Source organism: Megascapheus bottae, chromosome X, assembly GCF_031878675.1.
Source record: "Megascapheus bottae isolate mThoBot1 chromosome X, mThoBot2.hap1, whole genome shotgun sequence".
NCBI classification, from domain to species: domain Eukaryota; kingdom Metazoa; phylum Chordata; class Mammalia; order Rodentia; family Geomyidae; genus Megascapheus; species Megascapheus bottae.
This window is the reverse complement of record NC_143547.1, coordinates 48,636,292-48,652,596: the sequence shown is the minus strand read 5'-3', so window position 1 is coordinate 48,652,596 and position 16,305 is coordinate 48,636,292. Positions and strand designations below refer to the sequence as shown.

Here is a 16,305-nt window from a genome sequence, read left to right as displayed (position 1 = left end):
GTCTTATTTTGTATGTTATTGTAAATGGTGAGGTTTATTGATTAATATGGGGAGATGTTAATCATATGGAGCCAAATGTTATGTTTCAAGCTTCTAATCCCAGTACTGGAGAAGCTGAGGCAGGAGAATTATGAGTTCAAGACCAGCTTGGGCTACATAGCAAATTCCAGACTGGCTTAGACTTCATAGTGAGACCTTGTCTCAAAAAAGGTAAACACATGGCTGGGAGTTTGGCCTCGTGGTAAAAGTGCTTGCCTACCATGCACAAAGACCCGGGTTCGATTCCTAGGTACCACATACATAGAAAAAAAAGCCAGAAGTGGTGCTGAGGCTCAAGTGAGAAAATCCAAGGACAGTACGCAAGCCCTGAGCACAAGCCCAGGACTGGCAAAAAAAAAAAAGGGTAAACACGTTTTTTCCCATTTATTCTATTAATGTAATGTGTTATCTGAGTTTGTATTTCCAGAACTCAATTTGACCATGATTCAGTTTGATAGTGTAGTTGAGAATATTTTGTTTGCATTAATTTGGGGTATTGATCTGTGGCTCTGTACAGGTATGTGATGTCGCTGTCTGACTTTGGTAACAGTAATATTGCCCTCATATGGTGAACTGGAAGTGTTCCTTATATTAAGAATTGGTGAAGGACTTGTATTTCTTCTTAAAATGTTTGGGAGAATTCACAATTGAAGTCTTCTAATCCTGGATTTTTTTTATTTTTTTATTGTAATTAGTAAAAGGGTTACATGATATTTGCCAGATAGAAGGTGCATTAATTCACATACATTGATACCCTTTCACATGTCTTGGTACCCATTTCCCTCCCCCCTGGATTTTTTTTTTCTTTCTGGAGAGATTTTTTTTTCTTTGTTGAAATTAGCTCATAGTAGTTATACAGGGAGGATCTTATGTTACATCTCTAAATGTTTACACTGTATTCCAATCAATCCTGTTCCTTTCCCCCCAATAAATGCCACTGCAGGTTTCCTTCCTCTGTTTTCATAGTTGCAAATAATCAAGCTCTTTTATCCTTCCTGAAAGATTTTTGTTTTTTTTTTTTGTCATGGGGCTATAACTCTGGGTCTGAGCACTACCCCTGAGGTCTTCAACTCGAGGCTAGCACTCTACCACGTTGAACCACAGTGCACATGTTTTCTGGTGGTTAATTGGAGATAAGAGTCTCCTGGATTTTCGTGCCTGAGCTGACTGAATCTCAGTCCTCAGATTTCAGCCTCCTGAGTAGCTATGATTACAGGCGTGCGCCAAGGGCACCCGGCTAGATTTTTTAATTACCAAGTCTCTATTTGTTATCCATCTGATTTTATCTAGGTTCTATCAAATGTAATGACTCCATCACATTTTTGCTGATCTAGCTAGAATTCACTTATAATTAAGTTGCTGTGGATTGTTAACTTGCACAGTTCAACAGGTAGGATAGTTTGTTGCACTGGCACTTTGGAAATCATTTCAGATATAGCCTGACTTGTAAATTCTTTAGTTGTAAAGACTAATTTTCAGAGTTAACAGTGCCTATCCACCAGCAGGGCTTTTTTTTTTTAAATCAAAAACCATATACAACTGTGCCAATAATAATTAAAATGCCTACCTAGTCATCTTTTAATGCTTTCAAAGGCTTTGCAAACTCTTCTTCTTCACTACAAAATACTTACAATATGCCAGCAGGGTGGCTCACACCTGTAATCCTAGCTACTCAGGAGGCCAAGATCTGGGTATTGCAATTCAAAGCCAGCCCCGGCACTAATGAACCTTGAGGCTCTTATCTCCAGTTAATCACTAGAAAACGGAAGGGTTGCTGTGGCTCAAGGGGGAGGGTGGTAGTCTTGAGCTGAAGAGCTCAGGGACAACCCCCAGGTCAGAGTCCAAGCCCCACAACTGACAAAAAAAATACTTGCAATCTGAATGGAGAAGCTGCTCCTGTCCTCCTGTTTGCTACATTGCTCTTTCTCAACTTTATATTTTTCTTTCCAAATGTGTGTCTTCCTACTGGGTGTTCCTAATATGTTGTTTTTTATGAAACATTCTGGCTTGTATTACTCAGCCTCCTGACATTAACTGGCTGCTATATATACCAGGTGTTAACACACTAGGAGGTCTGATTAGGAAAGTTTATGAGGGGAATCAGTTTAGTGTTGCATATCAGATGTTTATTAAAAACTAATCCTAGTCAAGCCCAGAAACCAAAAAACAAAACAAAACACTAATCCTAGCTAGGTGCTGTTGGCTCAATTGTAGCTACTCAGAATTCTGAGATCTGAGGGTCATGGTTCAAAGCAAGCCTGGCAAGAAAGCCTGTGAGACTCTTCTTGCCAATTAACTACTAAGAATAACCAGAAGTGGAGCTGTGGCTCAAATAGCAGAGCATTAATCTTGAGCATAAAAGTTCAGAGACAGCCTCAAGACAAGCACAAAGTAAGATAAAAAAATAAAACAAATCCTATGAAGTTATGTGAAAATCTAGATTATGTCTGTAAATACTATTGCAAGAAAACAATATTGATAATGTTTTATAGTCAAGTGAATAACACAGAGCAATGTGTACATATTTCATTTTGAAAAACATAAAAGGAAGAGTTTGTATTATAACTATAGGAATTATCCAAAATATTCCTTTTCTTGGGGCAAGTTTCAATCAGAGCTTTTGCTTTTTATCTGATTCCTAATAGGAAAACAGCAGGAGAAATTAACAGGATATTATAAGTAAGCAGAAATATGTAGATACATGTTGTTTGCAATGTTTTTCAGTTCATTTTATAACAGGGTCTTGATACTTTTTCTTAGACCAGAAGATCAATTCAGAAGTTGTTAGAATGGGAAAATAACAGATTATATCACAAGGTAAGAAAATTTAAGCAAATTCCTGTATTAAACAGGTATTTTTCAGAGCACAAAGAAATGGATTAGAGATTCCATACTCAGTTGTTTAACTATATATATATATATATATACATGTACATTTATCTATCTATATATATACTTTATGAAATATTTTAGGTGTGTTTTATATCTTATATTGAAATTGTTTTCCATGACTTCTTATTCAAATGCTCATGTTGTAATAAGTTTACGCAGATATAAGAATTCTTAAGGAAACTCTACTTTCTTAGCTTGCTTTGCACTGGAAGTTGACTAAAAGGAAATGTGAAACGAGCAACATGATGGAGTATGTAAGTATAAAGTTTGAATTATTTTGGATTTCATCTTTAATGTAACATTTTACTGCGTTTAGCTTCTGTCAACTATTCTTTCTGCCTTTTTCTTCTCAGCCTTTGATTTTCTTTAGATTTGTAGCCAAACTAAAATATGTTGAAAGCTGAGATTTAGATTTAGACTTGAATGAAAACATTGTACAACTCTGATTTCTTTTAACATAGACACAAACCTTAACACAAGATAGTGAGAACAGCTGTTGTGGTACAAAACATTTCTAAATTTGAAATTTCATCAAAACGTGGATAAAGTTGGAATTGACTTCAGAATTCTGAATTCATACTTCTGGCTTTTATTTTTTCTTGGCTGACATTTAACTTGCAGTGAAAGAAGGAGATGGATTTTAATACAGACTCAGTGTTTCTACTAAAAGCTATCAATCTTAATCATGGAACATAAATGCACCTAGAATTGGTGGGCACTGGTGGTTTGTATCTGTAATCCTAGCTACTTAGGAGGCTGAGATCTGAGAACTGAGGTTTGAAGTCAACCCAGACAGACAAATACAAGAGCCTATTAACTCCACTTAGCAAGCAAAAAGCCAGAAATGGAGGTAATACTCAAGTGGTAGACAGCCCCAGCTATGAAGGGAAAAAAAAAACAAGCAAGAATGTGAGGCCCTGAGTTCAAGCAGCAGTTACTAGTGTGCACGCACACGCGCGCAAACACACACACACACGAAATTCACATAGACCCAATGTAAACTACTCCGTATCATGAGATATCAAAGGAATATTAAACCAAGCCAGGAGCTGGGGGCCTACGCCTGTAATCCTAGCTATGCAGGGGACTGAGATCAAAGGATCATAGTTTGAACCCAGCCTGGGCAGGAAAAGTCCATGAGATCCTTGATCTACAATTAACCACCAAAAAGTCAGAAGTACAACTGTGGCTCAAGTGGTACAGTACTAGCCTTGAACTAAAAAGCTTAGAGACAGTGTTGAGTTCAAGCAGTAGGATCAGCATGGAAAAAAAAAACTAACCTATCCAAGTTACAAGGTGCTGAAATGTGGTATATATTTAATAATAATAAACACCCCATTCACATCTCTAAATGACTCTCACATTGAATGCTTATAGGGAAACTGTACAAATGACATGTCTAAAATCTATTATATGTAAAACACTTAAATAGCTAGGTTTTTATTATTTTATATATATATATATATATATCATATCAGCCTTTGCAACCAAATTGATTTTGTCAATCCATTTGGATATTCTTTATTTTTCTTTTATTTTTCAACTCATATCACCTTCTTTGACTAAAAAAACATATATATGGGCCAGGAGTTTGGCCAAGTGGTAGAGTGCTTGGCTAAACATGCACGAAGACCCAGGTTTGATTCCTTGGTACCACCTACATAGACAAAAAAAGCGAGAAGTGGTGCTGAGGCTCAAGTGGTAGAGCTCTAGCCTTGAGAAAGTCCAAAGACAGTGCTCAGGCCCTGAGCTCAAGCTCAGGACTGGCAAAAAAAATACATATTTTTTTTCTAATCAATGTAACATAGTTTCAATATCTTCTACTTTACTGATAGAAAAGGTAAGGAGAGGACATGAAAATTTATAGTTGGCTCTTCTCACTTTAAATCACTGGCTATTATAAGTCAAATAATAACAACTCTTAGCTACAAAAATGATATTTGTAGCCGGGCAAGGTGGCTCATGCCTGTAATCCTAGCTACTGAGGAGGCTGAGATCTGAGGATCAAGGTTCAAAGCTAGCCCTGGTACAAAAGAACCTGAGACTTTTATCTCCAATTAACCTCTAGAAAATGGGGAATGGGGCTTGGCTCAAGGTAGCCTTGGGCTGCAGAGCTCAGGGACAACACCCAGGCCCAGGGGTAGCGTGGCAGCCTTGAGCTGAAGAGCTCAGGGATAGCACCCAGGCCGAGTTCAAGCCCCATGACCCACAAAAAAAAGATATGTTTGCCAGTCAAAAATGGCAGTGGAGCTGGGTGCTAGTGGCTCATGCCCATAATCCTAGCTACTCAGAAGGCTAAGATCTGAGAATCCCAGTTCGAAGCTAGCCCAGACAGAAAAGTCTGTGAGACTCTTATCTCTAATAAACTACACAGAAAAGGCAAGAAGTGGTGCTGTGGCTTAAGTAGTAGAGCACTAGCCTTGAGCACAAAGAGGCTTAGGGACTGCGCACAAATCCTGAGTTCAATCCCCAGGACCCACAAAAAAAAAAGACTGGATGGAGGCCCAGAGAGAGGTCCGTGCTCTGTGGGACTCTATCTTCTTAAGTTCCAAAATAAATCTGTGGAAGAAGTTGCTTCAGGGCTCCTAAAATCTCCTGTTTCCTCCTTTTTTGTTTTTATTGTTGTTTTGCACAAAGCACTACATAACATGGCAGAGACTGTCATAGACTCTGTTACACTCACACTTAAAATGAAATGTCTGAGGCTGGAGGGGTAACTCAGAAGTAGAGTCCTTACCTAGCTTGCACAAGTCCTGAGTTCAAACCCCAGTACCACCCTCATCCCAATTTAAATGCTTTGCAAACAGGTATGCGGTATGTATCATATACTAAAACTAAAAAATTACTTTTTTGAGCAATAATAGAGGGTTGCCAGTTTAATTTTTAAATTGCCAGTCCACTTGCAACTTGCAGTTTATATAAGTGTTTTTAGGTGTTTCCATGAACAAAATACAGTCGTACAAAAACTGAAAATAGACTTCCTGGGTCGCATATTAGATTCAATGAAAAAGTATTTTGTCAACACCTTCTTGTTTGTTTTTATTTTGCAGGTCATACTAATAGAATTCTTACCAAAATACCCCATATTCCGACCTGACTGAGGAGTTTTATTCAGTCACTTCTGTGTTTCCTGTCATTTCCTACCCTTAGTGCCTTGTAGATGATTTTGGAATGAAGATGGTCTCCTTTGCTGTGTTCAACTTATTCCTTATAATGGTAGAATATTCTCCTCACTCTTTTATTTGTGTTGGTTTCAGAAGAGAATTTGCACACCTTTTTTGTTCTTCAATGAAGCTTGTGTTTTGCACTTTCAATTTTTACTTAACTACACACATATACATATACATATATATGCATATATGTGTATATATATATATAATTACCACAAAAAAGGAAACATCAGTGATGGTGTTTAAAAAAAACAAAACCTTGTTCTGAGCATGCTGCCTTATTATTTTCATACTCACTGTTTCTAATTATGCATCATTTTTTTCTAGGCTATTTAATGCTCTATAATCCCTTACTAAACACACTTAAATAAAGCTTTTGGTAGCTTTTAGAAATGGTTTTACTCTGCTTTTAAAGGACATGCAATTAATAGCACTGGTTTTGTCCTGCACTTTGCTTAATTATCACTTATGTTAGTGGATAAAATATTTAAACTCCTCAAGCCTTGTAAATATTGTCTCTTTGCATAATGTAAAATGTGGTATGCCATGGTTTACAGAATGTAATATTAATCTTACTGTATTGCCAACAATTCTGCATAGATTTTAATATGAATGAAGTTTGCAAGCATCCTTTTGAATGTAGAGACTATTATTAACATACTGTTGATGGCAAAGCCATACGAGTATGTTAAAATTTCAGGTGTAGGGCATATTTGCCCTATGTAACAAGTGGATTCAAATTGAAATCATTATTAAGCTCAGATATTGCTCATTGCACCTGGAACCAAGATCCTTATTTTTCCCCATTTAATTCAATATTTTTCGTTTTGTTCTCCCCTCCCACCCTCAAAAGACTTTATTTGATATCTGACACATGCCCTAGCTTACTCTCCCTTGTTTCTTTTCTTATATGTATCCTTAACCTCCTTTAAAAATATACCAAAATATTTACCATCAAGTATTTTGAGATTTCATGTTTTGGGAGGTAGCTAGACTCCAATGAAAGCCACTGCTTACCCTTTTCTAGAGTTCAGTTATTCTGCTTTGGGAAAGAGTTAATTGAGAAATAACTAAAATCTATATAGTGGCCAAGTCATACTTGACCAAATATTCTCTCCTTTTGGAGGATCTTTTATTTAACATTTGGGAATTATTAATGAGGCGAGACAAATATTTAGACAAAAATGTATTCATTTGTTTGTAAATTGCCACACACACATAGCTATCTAATTGGTATTGTATAGTTCTCTATTTTTCCACAGTTATTATGAGTGAGATTATCACACTCAGTTGGGTTTAGAATTTCAGCAAAACAACAACTTTATGTCATGGTAATTCAACTGCAAAGGTGTGCCTGTATTTAGGCATTGTTTGTTAATTAATAGTACTTAAAGTAAATGTCAGACGAAGGGGCTGAATTATATTCTTGTATATTGCTCCTACTGCTTTTAGTACGCTTTTTAGGCAAGCCCTCATCCCAGCGGAGAAAACAATCATATCTTTATACAAGGTGAAGCCTTTTGAAACCACATTTAAAGTTTATGCCTAAAGAACTGTTGTCTTTGACTAGTAGAAGGAAGAAAAAGATGCTCTGTTTGATATGTGATTATAATTGTTTGCACAAACACTACCACCTCTCTCTGTGGAACCCCACTCCCCCATGCCTGCCCAAAATAATATGTTGTGTCTGCCTACTGCAAACTGGAAGATGTATTTTTATATAGACCATGTGGAAACTGAGAATGCATATCCAATGTCTTGTTTTATAGCTAAGGTTGTGCAAAAATTGTATCTATGGCTTATGTTCCAACTAGTGTGATCAGATTTATACTTCAAACTGTGATATTTTAATACCAAAACTGATTTTCATCATAATATAGACTTTTCATTTTCACTAATACAATCATTGCTTTTAAGTATCAACCCTTAAAAATCATACCATTTTTCTGAATCCTTAGAAATTGACCATATCATGTTACAGTAACTTTTCTGCCATGTATAAATCACACTTAGTTTCTCTAAAAAAAAAAGCAGGAAATGTAGTGTTGTTTCTACGAAACAACTATTAAGATAGAGTGTATAATCAAAGTCACAGTATTATTTGTCATAAACCAAAAAACCTTTGCCAGCATGTATAAACTTAATTTTAACTCATTGCTCTTAAATGTGTTATCTTTGCTGTTCATTATGCTGTTTGACTAACCTGAGTTCCTTGAACCCAGTAAACAACTAATTTTCTTTTCTTTTTCCTTCCTTATATGACTGCTTTTCCAACCAGTTTTCCCTTTTTAGGAAGCTGATTAGAAGTTGAGTGTTTTGGAGGGATTATTTTCTTTTCATTGAAATTGGCAGCAGCAAATGCTGAAATGACAGAGTACACTGTGGTAATTAATTCCTCCCCCACTGAACTTTGTTTCTTTAATCCTCAGAATACACCATAATTGTGTTTTTCCATTAAGTTAGTATTTTTCTGAAAGTTATTATAAGATTGTAGGCATTAATTTTGACTTTCTTTGTTACATAATATTATTTTTTGAAATCTGCCATGTTAGTTTCCGGAGAAACATACCATGTGTTTGCCAAACTATATAACATAAATCTCAACTAAACTTTGAGATTACAATTTCAGAGTTCTTTAAAAGTCACATTCCACTGCTTTTCATTTGGCCCAAGAGTTCAGCTTAATAACTAGATCATTTTAAAAGTTATCCAAAAGGCCAATGGTATGTGTATTATCAGTAACAACCATGAGCAAGTGTCATTTACAGATTTCTTAACTCCTTCTCAAACATGTCCTCTGTACAATTCTGTGCTCATTTTAGTTTAGGAAAGAGACCACTGTAGTCAAATTTTAGAGGTAGATGGAGAAGTGCCTTGTCTTTTTTGAACAAAGATAGCATGTTATGAAGGAGACAGAGTAAATAGATTGGTTTGAGTAGAAATCATCTTTTATTTTGTTTTTACTAGATACAAGGGTATATTTCACTAGGGTGTTGCATTTATTTATTATGCAAACCTGTTTCCTTGTTTTCCTCCCATCATGTGATAAATTAATGATAAAATATTGCAGGACAGGAATATAAGTCACTCAACATTAGTATACACTTAATGCTAGTAAACATGTGGTTTAACATGGTCGGGAAGGACACTAGTCTTTGAAGCTCTTGTATTCATATTAGAATGACTTGTAAACACTAATGCCCAAGAAATTAAACTGTGTTCATAAGAATCCGTATACTAGTTTAAATGACATTTGTTCTGGGATTTTTTTGGAGGGAGTTGTTGTTTGGTCATCTGAGTAAAGCTCAAGTTCAGTAACATTTGTAACCCTTTGAACAAACAGCTTCAAACAGCATTAGCATTTTTAATTTTGTCTACAGATAAGCTACCACTTAAAAAAATAACCTTGCTACTTGAATTTAAAGTCCCCAAATACTATTTCATTAGCATTTACTATATTAGCCTAGGAGTCTATAGACATTATATTTATCTGATTAATTGGAATTGCTTCACATAGTAGAGATAACCTTTTGCTAATTCAATTCTAATTTCTCAAATTCATTGAAATTAGGTTCTGTTTAATGTTTATAAAATTGTGCTTTTAAACAATCTATTTTACAATTGTCAAATTGTTTAGGTCTCCTTAAACGGTGAACTATTGAGATTTTTTTTCACCAAAAAGGAATAGGCTTTATTAATACCTATTCATATATTTTGTGGACTAAAACAAATCGAAGGATATATATGCATATGTAAAAGCGTGCATATATATATGTATATATATACATATATATATATGTATATATATCCTCATCTTGCCCCAGATTTCCCTTATCTGATTCTGAGCCAGCCTTTTTAGTTTGTTGGTGGCAATCTGAGAATATGTTCCATTTTCTGTGGACTTTGTCAAACCCATACTGTATGATGGTGATCTAATATTGTGGGCCCCAGGCAAGTCATTTAAGTTGCATATCATCTTTTTCATCTGTAAAATTATGGAGTTGAACCTAGAGCTGGAGATAAAATGAAAGATTGCCTAATGTTCTATAATACTAGGAATCTTTAGGAAATTTGGACTCTCCATAATCTCAGAATGGTTATTCTCAGATCTATTACCCTTAGAAACTCTCACAGTGCCTTGCACACAATAAACGTAAATTTGCCATCTGGCTGCTAGTTGATATGTGATACTATCACAAACTCAAAAAACTCGATGCCTGCTCGACCTTAGTTCCCCCATGAATGTAGTTTTCCCAGGAACTGAGTGGACTGAGGTCTTTGTGTTTTGCCTCTGTGGAATCTGACAATGCACTTGGTATCCAGGCAAGAATTATAGCTGTGACAATAATAGGGATATGGGAGGATCCACTTGGACTATGTGAAGAGTTTCATATCCTATTCATCATCTGCTTCCATGTCTTATCAAGTTCCATGCCCTCAAAAAGATCACTTGGAACCAATGGATCAAGTTAGGTGGAAAAGAAAATAGTGTCGAATTCAAACCAAACCCAAATCACTTCTGATTTAATTCTTAGCTCTGCTGCTTAATTCCTCTGTACCTCATGTCCTCATTGCTGAAGTGGGGACGATAATGTGGACCTACCTCACAGGAGAATTGAGGATTTTTTTTCATGTATTAGTGTGCTTTGAAATCAGCTGAGAGATATACTGGATAACATAATTGTTTTGGAAAGTCCTTTAAATCCATGTTTGTTAGCTCACTTTCTCAGTAAGACCCTACAGAACAAATGTAATAGTTGATCCTTTAAATGGTAAATTTTGTTATTAATTCCACTTTGTTAAACATGAGTAATTATGTTAATATTGTATTAGTATGAGTATTATGTTAGTATTTGGTTTAGGGAGGAAAAGCAGGTGGAGGTAAACCAATGGTTCCCAACTTGGGGCAGATGAAAATAGCAGTGGGAGGTATACTTGAGCTTTCCTTATTTCAAAATATATACTACTTGAGCCAGGAATGTGGCCTAGTGGTAGACTGCTTGCCTAGCATGCATGAAGCCCTGGGCTCCATTCCTTGGTACCACATACATAGAAAAAGGCAGAAGTGGTGTTGTGGCCCAAGTGGTAGAGCACTAACCTTGAGAAAGCTCAAGGACAGTGCCCTGGCCCTGAATTCAACTCCAGGACTGGCCAAAAACTATACTAGAAACCTTACATTGACCCATAATAGTATTCCTTCTGCATAAGTCAATTAAAGCATGGAATTCCCATGTGTTTTCCTAATCCTTTCAATTATCTGTTAACACTGCTTATCAACACTGATCAGAAGCTGTACATGACAGTATGATTTTGATTAATAAAAATTACAAAGCCTGTGCCACAAGTGTGGCCTAGTGGTAGAGTGCTTGCCTAGCATACACAAAGCCCTGGGTTTGATTTCTTGGTAACCACATACACAGAAAAAGCCAGAAGTGGTGCTGTGGCTCAAGTGATAGAGCACTAGTCTTGAGCAAAAGACACTCAGGGCCAGTGCTCAGGCCCTGAGTTCAAGCCCCAGGACTGGCAAAAAATATCAAGTTTGTTATTCCATGCAATGTAACAAATACTTGACAATATGGAGAAGGAATCACAAGACCCATATAGGGAAAACGTTGGGAGCCACTTTTATAAAAGGAGCTAATAGCATTTGGCCCTCTCCACATTTTGCTTCCCTAGTCCCTAAATAATGCAATGCTAGACTCTGTGTGTGTGTGTGTGTGTGTGTGTGTGTGTGTGTTGTGTGTTGTGTGTGTGTGTGTGTGCTATAGAAATTCTGATTCAAATTTGCTGTCACTTTTTTCTGCTTCAGGATTATATAACTGAGCTAATTTATTGAAGTGTGCACATATGTACACGATATTACAAATGTAAGAAGCGTTGTAATGTCATGCTCTAGCATTGAACTAAATATCAGTTTTTAAGAGTCTCTTAAAGTAGATCTGTGTATAAAATGTGTGATGATTCAAGGCAATAATTTCACAAATGTTCTTTTGATTTCTGCTTCTTTTATTCGCATTTATCTGGGCTTTGTTTTCTGTTTTTCTTGTAAGCAAATAGTGTAAAATTGTTTTAATGCCTGGACTTTGGAACAAGTTACAAATGTTTGAAATTATATAATCTACAAGCTAGTTTGCCATCTTTGGACTAACCACATATAAATAAGAGTCTCAGCTGCAAGAACAGGACAACACATCTGGATATCTAGAAAGCTGGCGTTGATTGAAAAAAAAGAATCTGGCCCCAAAGCCTACAATTTCTATTTTTTTAGCAAAGAATTCCTGTTGGGACAGCTTTACCAGAAAAGAATAAGAGTGGATATGTCCATCAAAACCAAGAACTTTCATGCATCTTGTAGTGTTACATAGCCTGTGGAATGACTTCATCATTCTCCCAAGTCCAGGAATGACTCCCCTGGAAGAAGTCAACCTATATACAGCTGTGCCAAAATGAAGGGTATCTGCCTCTCAGACTTTCACTGCTGCTTCTGTTGTTGTTCACTTGTCAGATAACATTTTATTCTCAGGATGCAAAATTAAAATAAAGTACAAATCTATGTTAATGAACTGTAGTTGGTTCAGTGTTGTCTTCTTTCCCTTTATGTCTTTACTAATTGTAAAATAATTCTTTGAGGCATCCTTCCATATATTGGCTTTGAGAGTCTGTGTTGTGCCCAGTGTTTGGTATAATTTTTTTGCCAGTGCTGGGGCTTGAACTCAGGGCCTGAGCACTGTCCTTGGGCTTTCTCAAGGCTAGAACTCTACCACTTGAGCCTCAGCACCACTTCCAGCCTCTTTCTATGTATGTGGTACCGAGGAATCAAACCTAGGTCTTCATGCATGCCAGGCAAGCACTCTACCACTAAGCTAAACTCCTGGCCCTATTTGGCATAATTTTTAAACATAGGCCTAAGTTTTACAAATTCATTCAAAAACTACAAGCTATAAATTAACAAAAAGTTTACTTTTTTACACTGTCTTTGCTAATTTTACTACATGTTTCAGAAAGAGTATAGATTACAAAAGATTAAGGCACAGATGATGTACTTAAACCTATACATAAAGTTTCATAATGTTTTGTTTTAAAATTTTTATTTTTTTTCCAGAGCTGAGGACCGAACTCGGCCTTGCATTTGCCAGGCAGATACTCTTCTACTGAACTTAATCTCCAACCCCAAAATTCTTTTTTCTTTCATTTTAGGAATTGCTAGTATGAACACAGAGTCTTGCATGTACTAAGCATTTTTTCTAACATAGAGCTATATCTCTAGCCTCTGAAATTATTTTTGAAACTTCATTGATGGTCCACTATGTATACTCTATTGATAACATCTTGAATGTGAAGTAGGGTGTACTAGGTTGAAAACACATTTGCATCGTATTTTCATTAAACCTTTAAATCCACCATTAAGTAATACTTAACACTGCAGGGGATATTTAAATAAGTATAGAAAGGTCTCTGGAGGATACTAGAATTCTTCCATTGTAATTACCAGCAACTTTATAGTGCTCTAGCAAAAATCAGGTCACTCAGCAAGCCTAATTTTGTTCCTTATACCCAAGGTAGGGGGGGTTGGGTCAGTTAAGGTTGTAAACAAAAAGAGTATCCAGCTGTCTCACATGGCTGGATTTTTTTTACCACACTTTTTGAAGTAGTTTATAGTATTTAAGACACTTAACATAAAAATCCTGATCCCCAGGGCTCACACCTGCAATCCTAGCTACTCAGGAGGCTGAGATCTAAGGATCAAGGTTAAAAGCCAGCCCAGGGAAGGAAAATCTGTGAGACTCTTTCTTTTTCTTTTTTTTTTTTGTCGGTCTTGAGGCTTGAACTCAGGGCTTGGGCACTGTCCTTGAGCTCTTCAGCTCAAGGCTAGCACTCTCCCACATTGAGCCAGAGCACCATTTCCAGCTTTTTCTATGTGTGTGGTACCAAAAAAATCAAATCAGGTCTGCATGTATGCCAGGCAAGCACTCTACCACTAGGCCACACTCCCAGGCCTAGACTATATTTATATTCATTTATATGTATACACACACATTCTTTTTACAAATCAAAAGGTCTAGAGATGTGTGTGTGTGTGTGTGTGTGTGTGTGTGTGTGTGTAAATTGGCAGTGTTTTACATTTGACCTTCACACTTTGACGCTTCACAGAACACAACAGTGATATCACAGCCTCTCCCTAGTCAAACATAACCACCAACAAGGAAAGACCAACTGATTATTTTAAAACTCAAGTGTTTACTTGATTTTTTTGGCCAATCCTGGGGTTTGAACTTGGGGTCTGGGTACTGTCTTTAGATACTTTTTTTTTTGCTCAAGGCTAGCACTCTGCCACTTGAGCACAGCATCATTTCTGGCTTTTTGGGAGTATGTGGTACCAAGGACTCGAACCCAGGGCTTCATGCATTTAAGTAAGCACTCTACCACTAGGCTAGACTCCTGGCCCTACTTCATTTTATCTATATATGTATATAGTGGGTCGTGGGGCTTGTACTCTGGGCCTGGATGTTGTCCCTGAATTCTTCAGCTCAAGGCTACCACCCTATCCCTGGAGCCACAGCCCCATTTCCTATTTTCTAGTGGTTAATTGTAGATAAGAGTCTCACAATCTTCAGTGCCCAGGCTGGCTTTGAATCACGATCCCCAGATCTCAGCCTCCTGAGTAGTTAGGATTATAGGCATGAGCTACAGCGCCTGGCCCCTACTTCATTTGTTAAATATCTGTTTGATCTGTCACTTCAAAGCAGCACTGGCCTTATTTTCCAAGGGTTTTCTTTTTTTTTGTCAGTCCTGGGCTTGGGCTCAGGGCCTGAGCACTGTCCTTGGACTTTCTCAAGGCTAGAGCTCTACCACTTGAGCCTCAGCACCACTTCCGACTTTTTTCTATGTATGTGGTACCGAGGAATTGAACCCGGGTCTTCATGCATGCTAGGCAAGCACTTTAACCACTAGGCCAAATTCTCGGCCCCTCCAAGGGTTTTCTTATAGCCCACCATGATAGTAGTGTGATAAGAACTCTATGGAGATATTAGAAATTTACTTTTTCTTTTTCCTTTTTGTTTTGTTCCAATTCTGAGGTTTGAACTCAGGGCTGGGTGCTGTCCCTTAGCTTTTTCACTCAAGACTGGCATTCTACCACTTGAGCCACAGCTCCACTTTCACTTTGGTGGTTAATTGAAGATGAGTCGCTCAGATTTGTCTGCCCTGACTTTTTTTTGCCAGTCCTGGGCTTGAGCTCAGGGCCTGAGCACTGTCCTTGGACTTTCTCAGGGCTAGAGCTCTACCACTTGAGCCTCAGCACCACTTCCGGCTTTTTTCTATGTATGTGGTACCGAGGAATCGAGCCTGGGTCTTCATGCATGCTAGGCAAGCACTTTAACCACTAGGCCAAACTCCCGGCCCTGCCCTGACTATTTGAACTTTGATCCTCCAATTTCAACCTCCTGAGTAGCTAGGAGGAAAAGCATTACCCAGTACAGCAAGTACCTGACTTCTAGCTGCTGCTGCTCCTCCTCCTCCTCTTCTTATTCCCCCCCCTCTCTATTTCTCTCTCTCTCCATTTCTCTCTCCCCTCCCCCTCTCTGTCTCTCTCCCTCTCCCTCTCTCTATTTCTCTCTATCCCCTCCCCCTCTCTCTGTCTCTCTCCCTCTCCCTCTCCCTCTATTTCTCTCTCTCCCCCTCCCCCCTTCCCTTTCCCTCTCTCTATTTCTCTCTCTCTCCCCTCCTCCCTTTTCCTTCTTTCTTTCTCTGTGTATGTCCTGATCCTGAGGTTTGACTGAAGTTGGGGCCTGGGCACTCTCTGAACTTTTGTTCTGAAGGTGCTCTACCATTTTAACCACAGCTCTATTTGTAGAGTTTTGGTGGTTATTTGGAGATAAGAGTCTCGCCGACTTTCCTTCCTTGGGATGGCTTTGAACCACCATCCTCACATCTCAGTGTTCTGAATCATAGGCATGATCTACTGATGCACTGCTTTTTCTTTTGATAGTTTGATAGGACAACTGTTTCTCTTATCTCTTACTACATGTTAATCCAAAAGGACAATAGAAACACTTTTAAAACTGGCTAAACTCAGTATATTTAGTCATTCAACTAGTATTAAGTCAGTCTTTGACTTTGGGCTTTAATAGGTCCTGTATTAGTTTCTGATGGATAAAAAATGCCAATAAAGATACTTTACCTTTAGCATAAGAATACTTGTCCC

General features: G+C 37.5%; 1 protein-coding gene across 1 annotated transcript in view; it reads left to right on the top strand.

Moving 5' to 3' along the window:
* Nucleotides 1-11,832, top strand: part of Chic1 (cysteine rich hydrophobic domain 1) — a 47,432-nt gene extending 35,600 nt beyond the window's left edge. The window contains exons 4-6 of the mRNA XM_090327249.1: nt 2,800-2,856; nt 3,126-3,185; nt 5,982-11,832. Coding sequence (XP_090183375.1) covers nt 2,800-2,856; nt 3,126-3,185; nt 5,982-6,032 — 168 coding nt within the window. The 3' untranslated portion in view covers nt 6,033-11,832. The remainder of the gene's footprint in view (nt 1-2,799; nt 2,857-3,125; nt 3,186-5,981) is intronic.
* The last annotated feature ends 4,473 nt before the right edge of the window (nt 11,833-16,305 follow it).